Source organism: Eutrigla gurnardus (assembly GCF_963514095.1).
Source record: "Eutrigla gurnardus genome assembly, chromosome: 8".
NCBI classification, from domain to species: domain Eukaryota; kingdom Metazoa; phylum Chordata; class Actinopteri; order Perciformes; family Triglidae; genus Eutrigla; species Eutrigla gurnardus.
The window spans coordinates 18,429,175-18,445,060 of record NC_139922.1 but is presented as its reverse complement, the minus strand read 5'-3'; the positions used below and the strand labels follow the sequence as shown (position 1 = coordinate 18,445,060).

Genomic DNA, 15,886 nt, shown 5'->3' with positions numbered 1-15,886 from the left:
AACCAACAGATGCACTCTTTTTCTCAAGCTTTGTCTTTTCTATTTTCTGCATCACTTCTGACTTCACTCTTCCACCTCTACTTAAGATTTAAATGAAAACCAGACCTCCATTCAGTCTGCCTATGTATCCCTCCCTGCTTCATCCTCCCCCTCTGATTGGCCCATTTAAATATTCAAAAAGAAACCAATCCTCCCCTTCCCCGCCCTTAGACACAGGATGTACGCTCATCCTTCTTCCTTCCTTCCTTCCTTCCTTCCTTTTTCCAAAATAACCAGATGGAGAGACAGCAGTGGAGAGACAGACAGCAACAGCCGGGTGGAGAGCCCTTGAAGAGTGACATCACAGTCTCACTCTCTCTCTCTCTCTCTCTCTCTCGCAGAGGGTATAAAGACCTCATTGTATCCTTCGTCACATGAAAAAATGTTGGCGGAACACTGTGAATTTGACAGAGTGGAGCCATGGGCCAGGGTCAGCGTGACAAAAAACATGCACAGCAGCTTCAGCCTGCACTCGGTGTGTTTGTGTTCAACTGGCCTTTACCAGGGATTCCTGGAGTGATTGGGATAACTGGTGCGTGTGCATACTGTGAAGGACGCTTGTAAAAGAGAGCGTTGTCTACATGTACACTTACCGCATCTGTGTGCAGAGTCGGCCCTTAACGCTGGACAGTGTCTGTGTGCGAGGTCAACTGAAAGTCTCATAGCCAGTTTCATAGCCAGTGTGTCGATTAGCCCATATATATTTTTAAACAGGGAAGTCCCTTAAACACATCAGAGGAAGCCTGACCCCACCATGGTCTCATAACTTCAACTGCATGAAGGAAAGGGATCATAAAAACGGTCTGATATATAGACAGGAACATCATTCAAAACAATACACAGCATGCATATGACAGCAATCAGCCGTTTTTAAGGTCCTGTAATGTTGGGCAATAGCTTTTTTTTATCTGCTGGTCACCACCAACACACTGATTTTCCTATTAAGATCATTTCCACTAGCTTTTCAACACTAGGCTAGCGGAGAATACCTGGAATACCTGGAATTCTAATTCCTTTTATGCTTCTTACATTTTTTATTATTATTTTATTTTATATTATTTATTTTAGCTTATCCTGTTTTACTGTTTTATATATTTTATTTATTTATTTATTTATTTATTTATTTATTTATTTATTTTATTTTATTTTATACATTTTGATACATTTTACAGTTTTTATTGTTTTTATTCCCTCAGTTTTTAGCTTCTACCTTTTATATTATTTTACTGTTTTAGCCCCTCGGTTTTCCAGTGTTTCCTCCTGGGGGCCTACCACACCGGGAGTTGTTTCTGGTCCACCGTTGGGGGTGCTGTCCCGTGGACGGCCCTGGCCCGGGTGGCTGGAGAGCTCTACACCGTGGTGTGGAACCTCCTGTCTGCCTGGGCTGGGATGGTCCCTGTGGCGGCGCCCCCTAAAGTCATGGACCATGATTCCTCTCGGTGTGCATGGCCCCCAAAGGTAGCTTCTTCCTCACCTCAGATCTCGGTGCCCAGCCATATCTCCTCAGCAACAGCTAGTGTATGTGTGTGGGTGGGTGTGTGTATGTTTGTGTGTGTGGGTGTGTATGTCTCTGTGTATCTCTGTGTGTATATTTGTGGGGGTGGGAGGCTTGGGTTTCATGGTGTTCTTTGTTGTTCATATCTTGTTTCGTTTTTGTTATGTTCGCTTTTATTTTCTGTGAGGCACTTTGTGCTACTTTAAAGTATGAAAAGTGCCATATAAATAAAGTTTGATTTGATTTGATCCATTAAATGAAAAAAACAAAAAACAATTGGCTCTATATCTTACTAACTTGCTGGCATTTTTTTCTTTTTTTTTTTATATGATGTTACAAGAGCTCAGAGCATTTTGGATTTGAGATTATGCACTTCAGGAAATTGTCTTCCAGCCACACTATGAGATCTTATTCCAGATATCTTTGCAGCTCTGTGCTGCTTCTCATATCGCATACTGTATCTGCAGCTAATCTCAAGGTGTTACACAACCTCAGAACCTCCTCTGATCCCACACAGAGCTCCGCCATTTCAGTCACTCTCACTCAAACACGCCGCCACTTACTTTGACGTCTTGCTCCAGCGTTCGTATCAGTTCTCCGTCCACCTGCCCCGTTTGGGCCACGCGGAGGGAGCGCCGCTCCGCCTTCCTCAGCCGGTACTGCAGGATGCGGCAGGTCTTGTTCGCCTGAGAAACGAAAGCCGTGTGAGCAGTGGGAGTGGATGCAGCCTGTGGTGCCCTTGGCCTTGTGTTTAGCACCTCTTGCAATGATTCATTGCCCACTATCTTACTTGACCGTTTCCAAACATGTTGCAGCCTGTTTGATACAGTTAAAGTTCCAAATCAGGATATCACATCAAAAAGAGAGCACAGACTCGGTTGTACCTGCTCCAGCTGTTGCCGTAGGTCCTGCAGCTGGTAGACGTCATCCTCCATGTACATGTCCCTCATCTCCAGCATCTCAGACCTCAACTCCTCCATCTCATCCTGGGGACAGAGAAGAAGAGAGAGTGAAGAAGTGCAGCTTTTACATGACGGGGAAAGAGCCGTTATGTGTTGTAGAGACTTCTGACTGAAAGCATTACGTGTACATGTGTGGGCCATAAAGGGAGTCCTGGAGCTGATCTCTGTCATTAAAGCAACACAACCATAACCATTAAAGAATCATCCGTTAACCTAGTTCCTACTCCATCCCATCGATCAATGCTCGCTGTCATTAGCCACCACATCTTCATCTTCATCATCCTCACTATCAGGATAGCCATTAAAGCCATTAGTGTCTTCTTAGACTGGACTGCTGTGTAATATTCAAAGGAGTCATCAGAAATAGAAATGTACATGCTGGAAGTAGCAGCATGGTGTATAATAAGTAATATGATATGATCCTGTATTGATTCGCCACACTCCCTCCCACCCAGGAGGTCAAAGGTGAGGGTCAGATGACACTATAGGGGACTCCTAACAGACCCTGCAGGGAAACTGAGAGCAAAGAAAAGGAGATTCCTGCACTCTAAAAATATATTTTGAAAATGAAACACGAAATATCACTCAAAAATAAGCCAGTACATGTAGTACAGTACCATTTATAGAAGTGTTGTTTTCTACCACTCATACAGACATACAAGAGATGAATTATTCATTTCTGCCTGACAGCATGAATTGCATCATCCCTCTGAAATAAAGGTGCAGCTCCTGTGTTAGCGTGTGAGTCTGCATTGAAATAAACCACACCCCACCAGAATCACTGGGCTTTGTGGGACAGCAGGCGGGGAGTTACGCAAAAGTGTGCTTCCAAGAGTGTGTAATGTTTGGGTTGGCAAAATAATCAGTGTGTGTGTGTGTGTGTATGTGTGTGTGCAAACTAAATAAGCAAAGGGAGTACAAGCGACTGAAGTAATGTAGTAGTGGTGCTGTCAAAATGTACTACAATGCATAATGTGGGTCAGCCTCTGCAGAGCTCCAACTGTAGCAACAATGAGCTCTGGGGAGAGTGTGTGTGTGTGTGTGTGTGTGTGTGTGTGTGTGTGTGTGTGAGAGAGAGAGAGAGCTAAAATAGACTGCAATAAGTAGCAATGTGCTACACATCTGCAATACAGAGGAGAGCAGAAGCAGAGACAGGAAATTAAAAAAGGAAAGACGGAACGAGAAAGAGAGACAAAAAGGAAAGGGAAGGAAAAGAAAGATCAGAGAAGTTAAGGAAGGAAGGGCTTAAAGGTGAAATGCCAATGAAGAGGGGGGGAACAAAAGAAGGAAAGGAAAGTGGAAGAACGACGAGAAAAACAGAGCGTGAGAGAAACGTAGACAGGGAGGGAGATGAAACACGACAGCAGAAAGTGAGACGACGAGGGGGAATCACAAGTTAATGTGGCGAGAGACAGGGAGACAGGGAGAGAGAGAGACAGAGAGACAGGGAGACAGGGAGAGAGAGACAGAGAGACAGGGAGACAGGGAGGGAGAAAGACAGGGAGAGAGGGAGAGAGACAGAGAGACAGGGAGAGAGGGAGAGAGGGAGAGACAGAGAGACAGGGAGACAGGGAGATGGGGAGACAGGGAGAGAGGGAGGGAGAAAGACAGGGAGAGAGGGAGAGAGACAGGGAGAGAGGGAGGGAGAAAGACAGGGAGAGAGGGAGAGAGACAGGGAGATGGGGAGAGAGGGAGAGAGGGAGGGAGAAAGACAGGGAGAGACAGGGAGACGGGGAGAGAGGGAGAGAGAGACATGGAGAGAGGGAGAGACAGGGAGAGAGACAGGGAGAGAGAGAGAGAGAGAGAGAGACAGGGAGAGAGGGAGGGAGAAAGACAGGGAGAGAGGGAGAGAGACAGGGAGATGGGGAGAGAGGGAGAGAGGGAGGGAGAAAGACAGGGAGAGACAGGGAGAGAGGGAGAGAGGGAGAGACGGGGAGAGAGGGAGAGAGGGAGAGAGAGACAGGGAGAGAGGGAGAGAGAGACAGAGAGACGGGGAGAGAGGGAGAGAGGGAGAGAGAGACAGGGTGAGAGAGAGAGAGGGAGAGAGAGAGGGAGAGAGGGAGAGAGAGAGACAGGGAGAGAGGGAGATGGTCCACTGACCTGCTTTACAGCTAACTAAAGAAGAGCAGGGAAGATTGTTTCTGTCATGTGAGCATCCAGCCAGTCAGGAGATTGAATGGACCAATCACATGTCACATTTCAGTGAGTCAATTAGGTTCACAAAATGTTGAATTATTCCCATTTAAGACATGGAGGTTTTATTGGGTTTGCCACATTACGCTGGACTGCCACAGAGTTTACTGGGTTCAGTTGGAAGTGGGCCACGCTCTTAAAAATACACACACGGACACTTATTATAGAAGCATGACACAAGAAACATAAAAGCTGCCGTCATGTGTCTATCGTCCACATAATATATACCTTCAATGATCTTGTGTTGTCATGACAACAGCACGTCAGAGAAGAAAAAACAACCTTAAAGGTCAGCCTGATTATAACGCCAGCATTACAAGCATTTAATGCCACCTAATCATTCTTAAAATAAAGTGACAACGGGAGGACATTAGTGGCTAAAACACTCATCTATAAAAGCTTAGCATGCACAGATGCTCAACTGTTAGCTTAAATTGTGGTCAACGGACAGACATTCCTAGAAATTAAAGTCAGAACGGCCTACATGTCGTTTATAGCGTCTAAGCATGAGGTCCCAAATAAATATTTCTTTACTTGTCGGGGTTTCTCCTGAGCGACTCAGTTGTGTGGGTGGGTGGGTGGGTGGGTGGTAGGAATGACAGACAACCAATCAAACTGCATGCAAATAAGGATGTAAATAGTATGTAAATGTAAATAGGGAAATAGGAAGTAGGTCAGGAGGTAGTTTAGGGCTGCAGGTGATTGTTGAACACATGTTCCCTCGGAGCTGCAGCACTATCTGGAATATGAATTAATTATTCCAGAGAGTCCAACAGCTGTTATTTGTCTTCATCTCCTAATTGCCAACCAAATGGGAAACAGCCGCTGCACCAACCAACAGTCTGCACATTAATATGTACGAAGTGAAGCTGCTGTCGAAGATGGACAGACGTAAAGATCTGCACTGACAAGGGGGTGAAGGTTACAGGTGGAAATATAGAGAGGGAGTTGTAGAATGCGGATTATGAACTGGGTCTGGACAAACCCCGATAGATTGAGGGGGAGCCTGACACCACGGCAGCATTTTGTTTTCTTCTCCCGATTACTAACCAGGTGCAACCACAGTTGCAACAACAGACACAACCACACACTCAGTTCACCACCAGGCCTCCCATGAGGCTTTAGGGTGGTCCAATAAAGAAGCTCTGTTGCATGATGGTCCATATATTCAGGCAGCAGCTCTGGACAGCTGCAGAAATATGCACACAAACGTAAACACAGCTGCAAACGTGCACCTGCTAGAATGATGATATAGTAAAGTACGTATAAATATACGAGTGAGATATGTAACCACGTGAAACCACAGTTACAACTCATTCTGAAATCCTGAAACGCTGTTACATAACAATATGAAGAAATTATTCTTAGCATCTTTTCCGGCTAGTATAACTAAAAATAATAATGTAGTGAATTATATCACGATAATGACGATGACATTTGCATCACGTTTTATGTCTGATGGCGTCATGACTCATGTTTACAAAAGCAGCAGGTACAAAATGCATCATCGTCACCATAGCGATCACCTCGTAAACCCTTCTACTGTGTGGAGCCACCTAGAATCTAAACTCTCCAACACTCTTGCAGTCCTGCAAAAAATACGAGGTGGTCCTCCTCCTGTTAAGGCTAGCGGTGTCGATCAATCACCCTCCTCAATCACTGCTGGACGATTATTGGCTTGTCTGGTTACTGCCAGTTAGTGCTTGGGGACATGCTAATGTAATTGATCCTTCCCCCTAATCAATCACTCCCAAGGCTGGATGGATCTGCTTGACCATCGGGTCCACGTATATCAGATGCCGCTCACCTGTGGGAGCTGAGAGATGCCTTTAGTATCAATGTGTCTGATGACATGCAATCCCACAGAAATGCACTGAGGGGCTGGTTGTTTCCAGTACTGATGTTTCTGTTCACACGACAATGCCTTGGTAAATTGACAACAATGACCAGATTTCACTGCAAGCTTCTGAGATTGACAACCCCTCAGGCTGTTGAGTAAAATGACATCCTCACCTCCATCATGTGAGGTGGTGGTGGGGGGGGGGGGGCACAGCTGACAACACCGCCTGGCAAATTATGGTGGAAAAGCCACTATCTCCCTAAAATACAACCCCCCATTATATCTAACACATCCCAGCACTTTACATTCCTCTACACTGCATATATCCCATTGAGACTACAAGGCTGCGTGTGTTGCTGTATTTGTAACATCATCAACATCCTTGAAGTGGGGAACCTTGGATGGCATCCAAAAGGCATCTGCACACACGTCTGGTAAACAGACCATAATAATGCAACGTGACCCAGATTGGTGGTGAAGTTGGTCTTTGCAAGACATTAGACAATATGTTTTGTTTATAAGATGACAAACGTGTTGAACTCACTTTGAGGTAATCATTCTCGGATCTCAGCTCCTCTATCTCCCGGACGAACTCCTCGTGCATGCCGTCCATGAACTCCTCCGTGAGGTCTGAGAAAGCCAGGGACGTGCTGGCGGGCACCCTGCTGTCAAACGAGGTGATCGAGCGCTCCTCGCCGGGGGATATGCTCCCTTCCCCGGTCTCCACGCCCAGGGACAGCCGGTCCTTGTTGTCCCTCTCCGCCGAGGAGCCGTGGGTCTTGGCGGCGGCTTGTTGGCTAGCTCTGTCCGCCAACACGCCGTCCCTCAGCGGCTTGTCCCCGTCCTGACCGCCGCCCCGGCTGCTCCTCGACTCGGCGTCGCTGCTCACAGCGTCCGTGGAGAGCTTGTTTTCCTCAGAGGCGCAGTCCGACAGCTCGGAGCTACTGTCCGTGGGGGACAGTTTCCCGATAGCACAGCCGGAGTCCTTCGATAAATCGTCGGATCCTATGCTGGCATCCGACACCTTCCTCCGCCCTCCAGTGTTTTTGCCGGCTTTGGCCGTTTTAGACAACGCAGCGGAGGAGGACTTGCCCGCCGGTTTGCCACCGGCACCCTTCTCCGCTTTACCGTCCCTTCCTGCAAGACTCCCCACGGGGCTGCGCCTGGAAATGCGGCTCCCCAGGTGTATTGCTCCGGGCTTGACACTCAGCGTCGGAGTCCCAATCCCTCCGCGGATCTTGGTGAGCGACCAGCCTGGTACATCCTTCGGTCTGGCCGGGGACGGAGCCCGGTTTATCTTCTTCTTCCCTCCCGGACGCTGAGCGGGCACCGCGGCAGCGAGCTCCGCGGTTTCAGCTCGCGGGTTCGGCTGCTCCTGCCCGGCCACCGCGTGCTGCGCGAGCCCGCTGTCCGAGCCTTCCGTCCCGCCTCCGCTTTCCATCTTCTGCCGGAGATGGAGTCTCCGTTCCTTGGGCGAGGCGAAGACGAGGTGAGCCGGAGAGTTATGGACATCAACCTCCTTTGTTTTTGTCATTCATTCCGTTTGGGCCGAAACAAGGACTAACCGAAACGGAACCTCCTAATAGGGGAAACAGGAGGCAGAAGTTGGGAGTGCGAATAAACAACTGCGGAGCCACACAAAAGGAGGGGGATCCTCGCTGCAGCCTACCACGAGAGCTCCTGTCGGGCAACAAGGCGAAGAAACAGGAAGCGGAGTCCCCCCAAAAAACTGCAGAAACACAACATATAATCCCGTTATCCACTGTGTGTATTGAAATAATTGTAAATAATTCCGCTTTTGTCCCGATAGATCCTCCCCTCCCCTCCTCAGGATATCTGTCTCGATGACTAGCCGGTTCCTGCTCGGAGGAGTTGTGGGTGAGAACAGAGAGGCAGTGTGGTGGATACGGTCCACCCTACACCCCCCTCCCCTTTCTCCGCCCAGATAACGGACCTGGAGGAGAGAGAGGGATTGAGAATCTTTATTTCTGCAGCTCTCTGTCGCCACCATTGCAGGATATAGTAAGACAGCAGGAGCAGGCAAAAAAGAAAATAATGCATGGATGCTCTAAGTGCTGCACAAAGAGCAGGATTCATCATAGCTATGCATTGCTATACAGCCAAATGAGAGGGTTGAATAGGGGCAATTCGTTTAAATGCACTTAAATATATTTATTAACAGCAATAGGCAAATGTGTGGCAGCCAGAGAGGGAGGGCTGTCCCCCCAAATTAATGAAGGCTTCCCATTAACTAAATGTGCCTGACCCCTCCTGGCTGTCCTGCTTCTGTCTGCACAGTCAGCATTTATTACACACACCAGTCAGGAGAAGATATAAAAACAAACCTGACAAAACAATCAGAGACTGTTTGAATGAAAACAGTGGAAATGGAAATCGGTGGATAAATATAAACCGATAAGTAAAAGAAGCAAACAAACACAATATTGTTTCCAAAGAATGATACATCACATAAACACAAATGACAAACCCTTACATTTGGTGTGGCAAATGTGATTCAATTCTCCAAAAATATATACATATATATATGTATTCAAGCAGAAAAAGGAATACATCTCAAAAATATTCTTTGGCTTAATCTTAGTGGGCTATATGTACACAGCTGTTCCCATCATGATTAATTCACATCCTCGTGGGAGTCCATGTGCACATGGTAACACAGGACAGTAAGTCTCAGGTCCCCCCTCTCTCTCCCTGCATGTGTGTCAGATATCAGCTTGGAAGAGAAGAAGGCCCAGGATTCCTCAGTCAACCCCTTTTTACTGATGCAGCTACTAAAACAATGCACTCTCCCAAAAGCTAAATGGATGCAGCTACAGGTTAATGTCTCTAATCCTGCTGAAACCAACAGATAGTATTATTAAAAGCCATACATCTCTGGTCAGGTGCTTTTATTAACCACACATGCTTAATATGATAGTGCCATGTCTCCCTGTTGCCGGTATTGTGCATGCCGGTATTGTGTTGCCGGTATTGTGCATGCCGGTATTGTGCATGTGTGTGTATGTGGGTGCGTGGGTGTGTGGGTGTGCGTATGGAGGGTGGGAGGTGTCTACTTTATTGTTTTTATTTTTGTGTAAAGCACTTTGTGCTGCGCACTCAGTGTATGAAAAGTGCTTTATAAATAAAGATTGATTGATTGATTGATCATTAAGTATATACTTGATCATACGTCCTAATATGTAACTACATTCCCTGATACAGCATGTTTCGTGGACATAGCAAGCAAGTTGAACCATGGGTAAAAGTGTGTTTCTGCAGCCTTTTCCACTAGTGACAGGGACATTATGTTATCTCCCGGTATTAACAGATGACTCGTTTAATTATTCATTGTTAAAGCTAAAAACCAGAGCAGGACCTCCTCCTCTGCTGCCATCTATTCCATATCTCTAATAATAACCTCCTCCCTATTCCAACATTAATGCAACAGCATCTCTCTTTGCAGTTACTCTCTGATCCTGAGCTTTTGTCTCTGTTGTGGCTGGTCATTGCACCGTGACCGACGTCAGATTCTCATCACAGAAGGCAAGATGTCGATACAGTCTGCGGTGGCAGGCGGAATCACACTCTGTGAATGATTTATGAGCAGTAACTCTAGGACGGCACACACGTAATTAGAGCCGTTAGAATAGATTTTATATACAGTATAATACTGGTCAAATCCAAATAATGTGAGTGTACTTTGGCCCATAATGAGAATAATGCAGGTCTCAGTAAGAAAAAAACGGATTGTGGTGCCATTATGCTCTTGGCCTACGTTAAGCAGTAGTTAATTGTTATCGAGTTGAGATGTGCGTTTCCACTTGAGAGACTACACGGGTCTGTGTGAAGAGAGGAAGCCATTCCACATTAATTGACTCATTCAAGCACAGCTGTGTGGATTCAGAAATAGATCAACCAAATTAAACATAGCTTAATCTTTAAGAGTGTCCAAGTCAAAGAGACAAAGCCACTTGTCGATGTGAACAATGTAGAATAATGTATGCTGCATAACAGTAATATGATGAGAAATGGTGTGATATAGATATAAACTCTGGCTCTGTCCTGAATCCAATCAGTGCTGGGGCCTGTGTTGTCATTTGACATTAAACTGTTCATTAAAGAAAGAAAAGACACTTGAAAAGAAGAAATCTGATGTGTGTTTTTCGTTCCGGTCACATTTTCTTACTTCTGTGACATTTGTAAATCCCCTTGCAGTGATCTAACCTTCGTAGAAAGATGCTGTTGTAAAGGGGGTGAATTTGAAATGTCTTTAAATCATCCCTCAGTGAGCTCCATCAGATAGACTGTACATCTTCATTCAGTCCAGACATGCTGAATGGCTGCCAGTAAAGGATGAAAAGGGGTTTTACATCTGTTGTTTTAAACACTTGGTGTCTGGAATCTCTTTCATGAGGGAAATCCTCTTGTGCAGAGGAAGTGATGCATTTTACATTTCTGGTTTGTGCTGCCGATAAGAGAAGAAGCTTTGTGTAGTTAGTTAGCATGCAGGCAGCGGAGCTGAATGGTGAAAGAGTCAGACAGAAAAGACAGGAGAGATCAACATCTAAGAAAATCAAAGTAAAAGAGGTCACAGCACGGTCAACACTGTTTGGAGACCTAAAAAACCCCTGCTGAAATGTTCCTGCAGTGACATCAAAGGTCAATGTCATACCGGCTATTTTGTTTCCCTTATCTGTATTGTCATTTTATCAATGTAATTTTCATCAATGATTCAATTAAACATGGAAATTACAATTTGGATGGGTAGAATAGAACTCTGAATTATTAATGAACATCCATTGTATAGGGAGGTGATAAAAGGCATTTATTAAATAATTAATTAGAAACCCAAGTGCAACACAAACAGTGAGTCCCCCGCTAATAACCCAGTACAAACACAACACTATATCAAACAGCATAATTGCAACCATCCCTGCCATGCTAATGCAGCTTGCTCTTAATGCAGATGGTTCTTTTTCAAAGTGGCATTAATTAGACCCACTGTAAGACACCGCTACACGCTAACACACCTATTACTACCCGTAATTGCTATTACTGTATGTGTGTAGTTAGGCATAAATAAGCTAGCTCATCATCACTCAGTATGCTAGCATTAGCTGAGAACACACATGCACTAACATGCTAAACTAGCATTATTTTTCTGATCATGCTAAGCTAAGCAATATCACTAGACGTCTTTTCAACCTCACCTCTGTGCTTCAGCCCTCATATGAATTTAAGATGTTTTCAGCTTTGTACCCCAATTTAGATCATATTGAAAACATAATTAAAAATGAATAAAATCATATTTAATATAAGAACTGCACATGGTCATACACAGAATAACTGTCTAATTTATGTCATATACACAGATTCTGTTTACTCAAATCCCACATTGCAATATGACGTTGAAAGCATGTTTAATATACATACTATTGTTAGTGGTTTATGCATAATATAGCCCAATTTAAACCAAAAGCTTATGATAACCTAAAACAACCATACCTTTCCATAGATGCCCAATATAAAAGATATGAAATAATGAATTGACTGGTCTATAATTATAGATTAGATTCTGTGCTACAGATGAGAGCTGTATGGACATAACCTGTCTAACTAAAGCCCACTATTGGACCAATCAGTATATTTTGGGGGAAATAACTGCAGATTGCATTTACATCAGTAGGGGTCAGTAACACGCCATAGATCAGGTGTTGACAAATACCGAATAAACAGTCTGACTCCCTCTTGTTATATGAACCTAGATACCGATGAACAGATGACCTGTTCCCTCCGGGCAGCAGTGCACAAAGTTTACATTTACATTTTCATTTAGGTCATTTAGCAGACGCTTTTGTCCAAAGCGACTTACAATAAGTACATTTGTCAAAAGAAGGAAACAAAGAAACCACGACGTATCATTGCCATGCAGTAAGAGCTAAAAATAGAACAAGTGTTAGGTCCTCATCTGAGTAAAGTAGTACTTCAAGAGCAAGAGCAAAGTTAATATCAGGGTTCCAAAAAAGGTGATATGATACAAACTAATTAAAGTTTAATATTTAAGTAAATATTTTTCTGTAGACGTCTAGTTCAAATTTGGGTTATTTGGGGTTGAAAAGTGAAAGTTTAGTCAACATCTCATCTTAGCCTACACGTCAACGTCTTTTCAATATAAGACAATCATTAGACTACAAAACTACTACTGTTGTGGGTTAGGGTCGGGGTTGGGGTTAGGGTCAGGGTTAGCGTTAGCGTTAGGGTTACTTCCTTTTTTCTACGGTAAGTCGTAGAGACACGGGCTAGACTGGTGTGTTCAGAAGGGTCAAATTAGGTCAGAGGCCACTCCCGAGTCTCTACAACCCTCCATTCCGGAAATATAAGCAGAAATGTGAAAATTGGGGTTGGGTTGGGGTTGGGGTTGGGGTAATGCATGGGCGTCGCCACCATATATTGAGAGGGGGTCGGGACCCCCCACCTTTTAAAAAAAGTTGTTTGTATTATCAGTAATAGAATATACACAGCAATAGGAATCCACTCCGTGTTTTCCTGGTTTCCTACACACACACGCAGCACACACAAGTAAAAACATGTTAGAATGCACCAGAATGTGTGAAATTGCATCTTCTTAATTGCTAAATTTTAAATGTAAATTTTCTGCTATTAACATTCATTCATAGATAATTTCTTGTGTATTAACCTGACTTCATCAGGACTGATATATATGTATGTTGCTTCCCTGATGCCAATCAGAGAAACAACCACCCATTTACTAAAGGAGGTGATGCCTCACCCCAGTCCACCATTGTTTAGACCTAAAAAAAAAAAGGCTGTAGGGAGGAAACCCAGCCGACCAACCAGCAAGTACTGGTGAACAATGAACATATTTTACTAATTATTTCTGAAAAAACACCCTGATGAGCCTTTCATTGGTGTCCAATCTGGGTATGTAAGTGGATGATTTCCAGTCGTTTTTTGCTGAGAGGAAAAAAAGACGATAATAGAAACTTGCTGTCCTTGCAATTTATCTTCAGTCCAGTAATTGGAAAGCAGTGGGTGTGTTGGTTGGTTGGTGGTTATGAAGGCGAGCTGCATCAGCAGTGCAGCTGCTGCGCTCTGCCTGCTGACATGAGGAGACAGATACCTTCCTTCTCAGCGCTGCATGAATGAATCCTCAAACCCGGGAATAAGTTCACATTTTTTGCTTTTCTTAATCTCAAAGACAACCCTGTTTTCTTAATGGGTTTTTGGGTAGCTGCCTGAAATAAGGTCTGTGGTGAACATATGACTTCAAATTCATCAGTGAATGGAGTTGTGAATTTCTTCTTTTGCGTAGCCAGGGTTAGCCCCCAAAATACATCATCCACCTCACTCTATATGTCATAGGCCTAAATTGAATCTTGTTTTTTTTATGGAAAACTAACCTTTCAGCCTGGGTTTTTTGATTTAATAAAAAAAAGTGGAAGCTAAGCAAGTTGTACAATTTCTTTCTGTTTTCCTTGAATTTCTTTAACAAAAACATTTAGAGACATGCCCAGTTTCTCAAAAGTTTTAGTTTGGGGAATTTCTGTTTTTATATTCGAAGCAAGCCAGACTACCTTTTTCCCCCTCTGTCTTTTTGCTAAATGAAGCTAGCAGCTGCTTCCAGTTCATATTCACTGCACACTCATGAGAGCCGTAACAATCTTCTCATCGAATTCACAGCAAGACAGCTAATACTCTTATTTCCCAAAATGTAGAACTATTCCTTTGAATGTTTCTTTAATTATCTCCAATCACACACAGTTGTTTTTAGCGCCTAAAAAAGTCCCAGAGAAATATTCAGCTCAGCAGCATTCATTATTACTGTGTATTTGCTTTTGAATTGGACCAAACCTCTGTGGGTCTTCCCTTAAAAACTGAATTTAGTGGCTCAGCAGTGCTGCAGCCTCAACTGATTATTTTAATCCTTGTGTAATAGTCACTGGGGAGACTAATATGTCTAAGGTGGCCGGCTTTATCTGTAATAACAAGTTTCTCCCCAGATCCTCCTGCCCTGCTGGATGGCCTATATATAATGATATCAACTCACAGATTGGCACTGTTGGGTCTATGTGTGTGCATGTATGAGTGAACCCATTCAGATTGGCATTTATCAGTTCTGCAAAATAAAAAGTCATAGTTTTTGGAAGCTTCAATTAACCTCTTTACTAATAATATTTCCATCATGGTTTCACGCCTAAATGGTTTCATTCCCATCCCATTATGTTATAATAGAAATTGTGCTTTTAAATATTTTCCTCTCACCAAACGTCTCTTAAACTGTTGTATGCATCACAACCAGTTTTTATTATAAAGACCAGGATATTGACAAATAAAATATGAGTTACCAAGATACTGCCCACATTGCTCAAGGGCAGCGATAACCATTTAGGAGTAAAGTTTCTCTGTCTTCTACTTCCATCCAGTGGTGAGCAGAGGAACCTGCAGGGGGACTGACAGTATTGTGCTGAGAAACAACACACAAGGAAGAAAAGGCCTGTTTGTTGGTGCACTTGTATGGTAAAGATCAAAGTGCTTGCTTGGCCAGAAGTGTTTTTATTTTGAGAGGCAATTTGGCACACACAGCACACAGGAATGAAACTATTATGCTGGTGCAGTGATTGATGTTGGAGGGCAGAGAAACTTAACTGTTTAACCAGCCGGTTTTCCTCCGATGATGAATGCCATTCATGAAAGTAAAGAAAGTTTGTTTGTTTTTTCTTTTCAGAAATGCTATTTTTGAATCTTTCAAGCATTCCTGTTTTTGCTCTGATGTATTTCAGGGACCCTTTTAGACTGTATGCCCTATGTTGTTTACTGTTTTGATGATTTTTGGAAGCCTTTTGTAACACCGTGGCCAGGGACTACAGATTGAAAAATAACCTCTGGCGTTTTTTATGTGTTTGACACGTCTCTTTTCTCAATAGCACAAAACAAAATCATTCATAAATGAGAACAAGTGGCGCTTACATCTCTCTTTGTCTTACTTGCAGTTCTTGTAGACAATGGTCTTTATGGTGGAATATTTTTTCAAATGTTCAGTATCATTATTAACACAGTCGCCTGTGTTTTTGTATTATGTATGCTTTTGTGAGCATCTGTACGTACATGACTGTGTCTTTGTGTGTGTGTGTGTGCGTGTGTGTGTGTGTGTGTGTGTGTGTTGTTGTTGTACAAGCAGGACTGTGTCCCACTGTGAGCATGAATAGAGACCATTTTCTCCTCTGCTCCACTGTTTCCTCCTCCTCTTCTGCTTTCTCTCAACCTATCCTCTGTTCTTGCTTCTTTTCTTCTCATCACACCATCGTGGTTGTTATGTCATGATCGGCAGAAGTAATA

General features: G+C 43.8%; 1 protein-coding gene across 3 annotated transcripts in view; it reads right to left on the bottom strand.

Moving 5' to 3' along the window:
• Window positions 1-8,559, bottom strand: part of mtcl2 (microtubule crosslinking factor 2) — a 75,428-nt gene extending 66,869 nt beyond the window's left edge. For 2 of the 3 annotated variants that reach the window (XM_084014586.1, XM_084014585.1), the window contains exons 1-3: window positions 7,074-8,559; window positions 2,419-2,520; window positions 2,098-2,220 (exon numbers count right to left, since the gene is read on the bottom strand). In XM_084014586.1, coding sequence (XP_083870712.1) covers window positions 2,098-2,220; window positions 2,419-2,520; window positions 7,074-8,063 — 1,215 coding nt within the window. In that variant the 5' untranslated portion in view covers window positions 8,064-8,559. The remainder of the gene's footprint in view (window positions 1-2,097; window positions 2,221-2,418; window positions 2,521-7,073) is intronic. The other variant, XM_084014584.1, reaches the window with a different exon arrangement.
• Window positions 8,560-15,886: the final 7,327 nt, after the last annotated feature.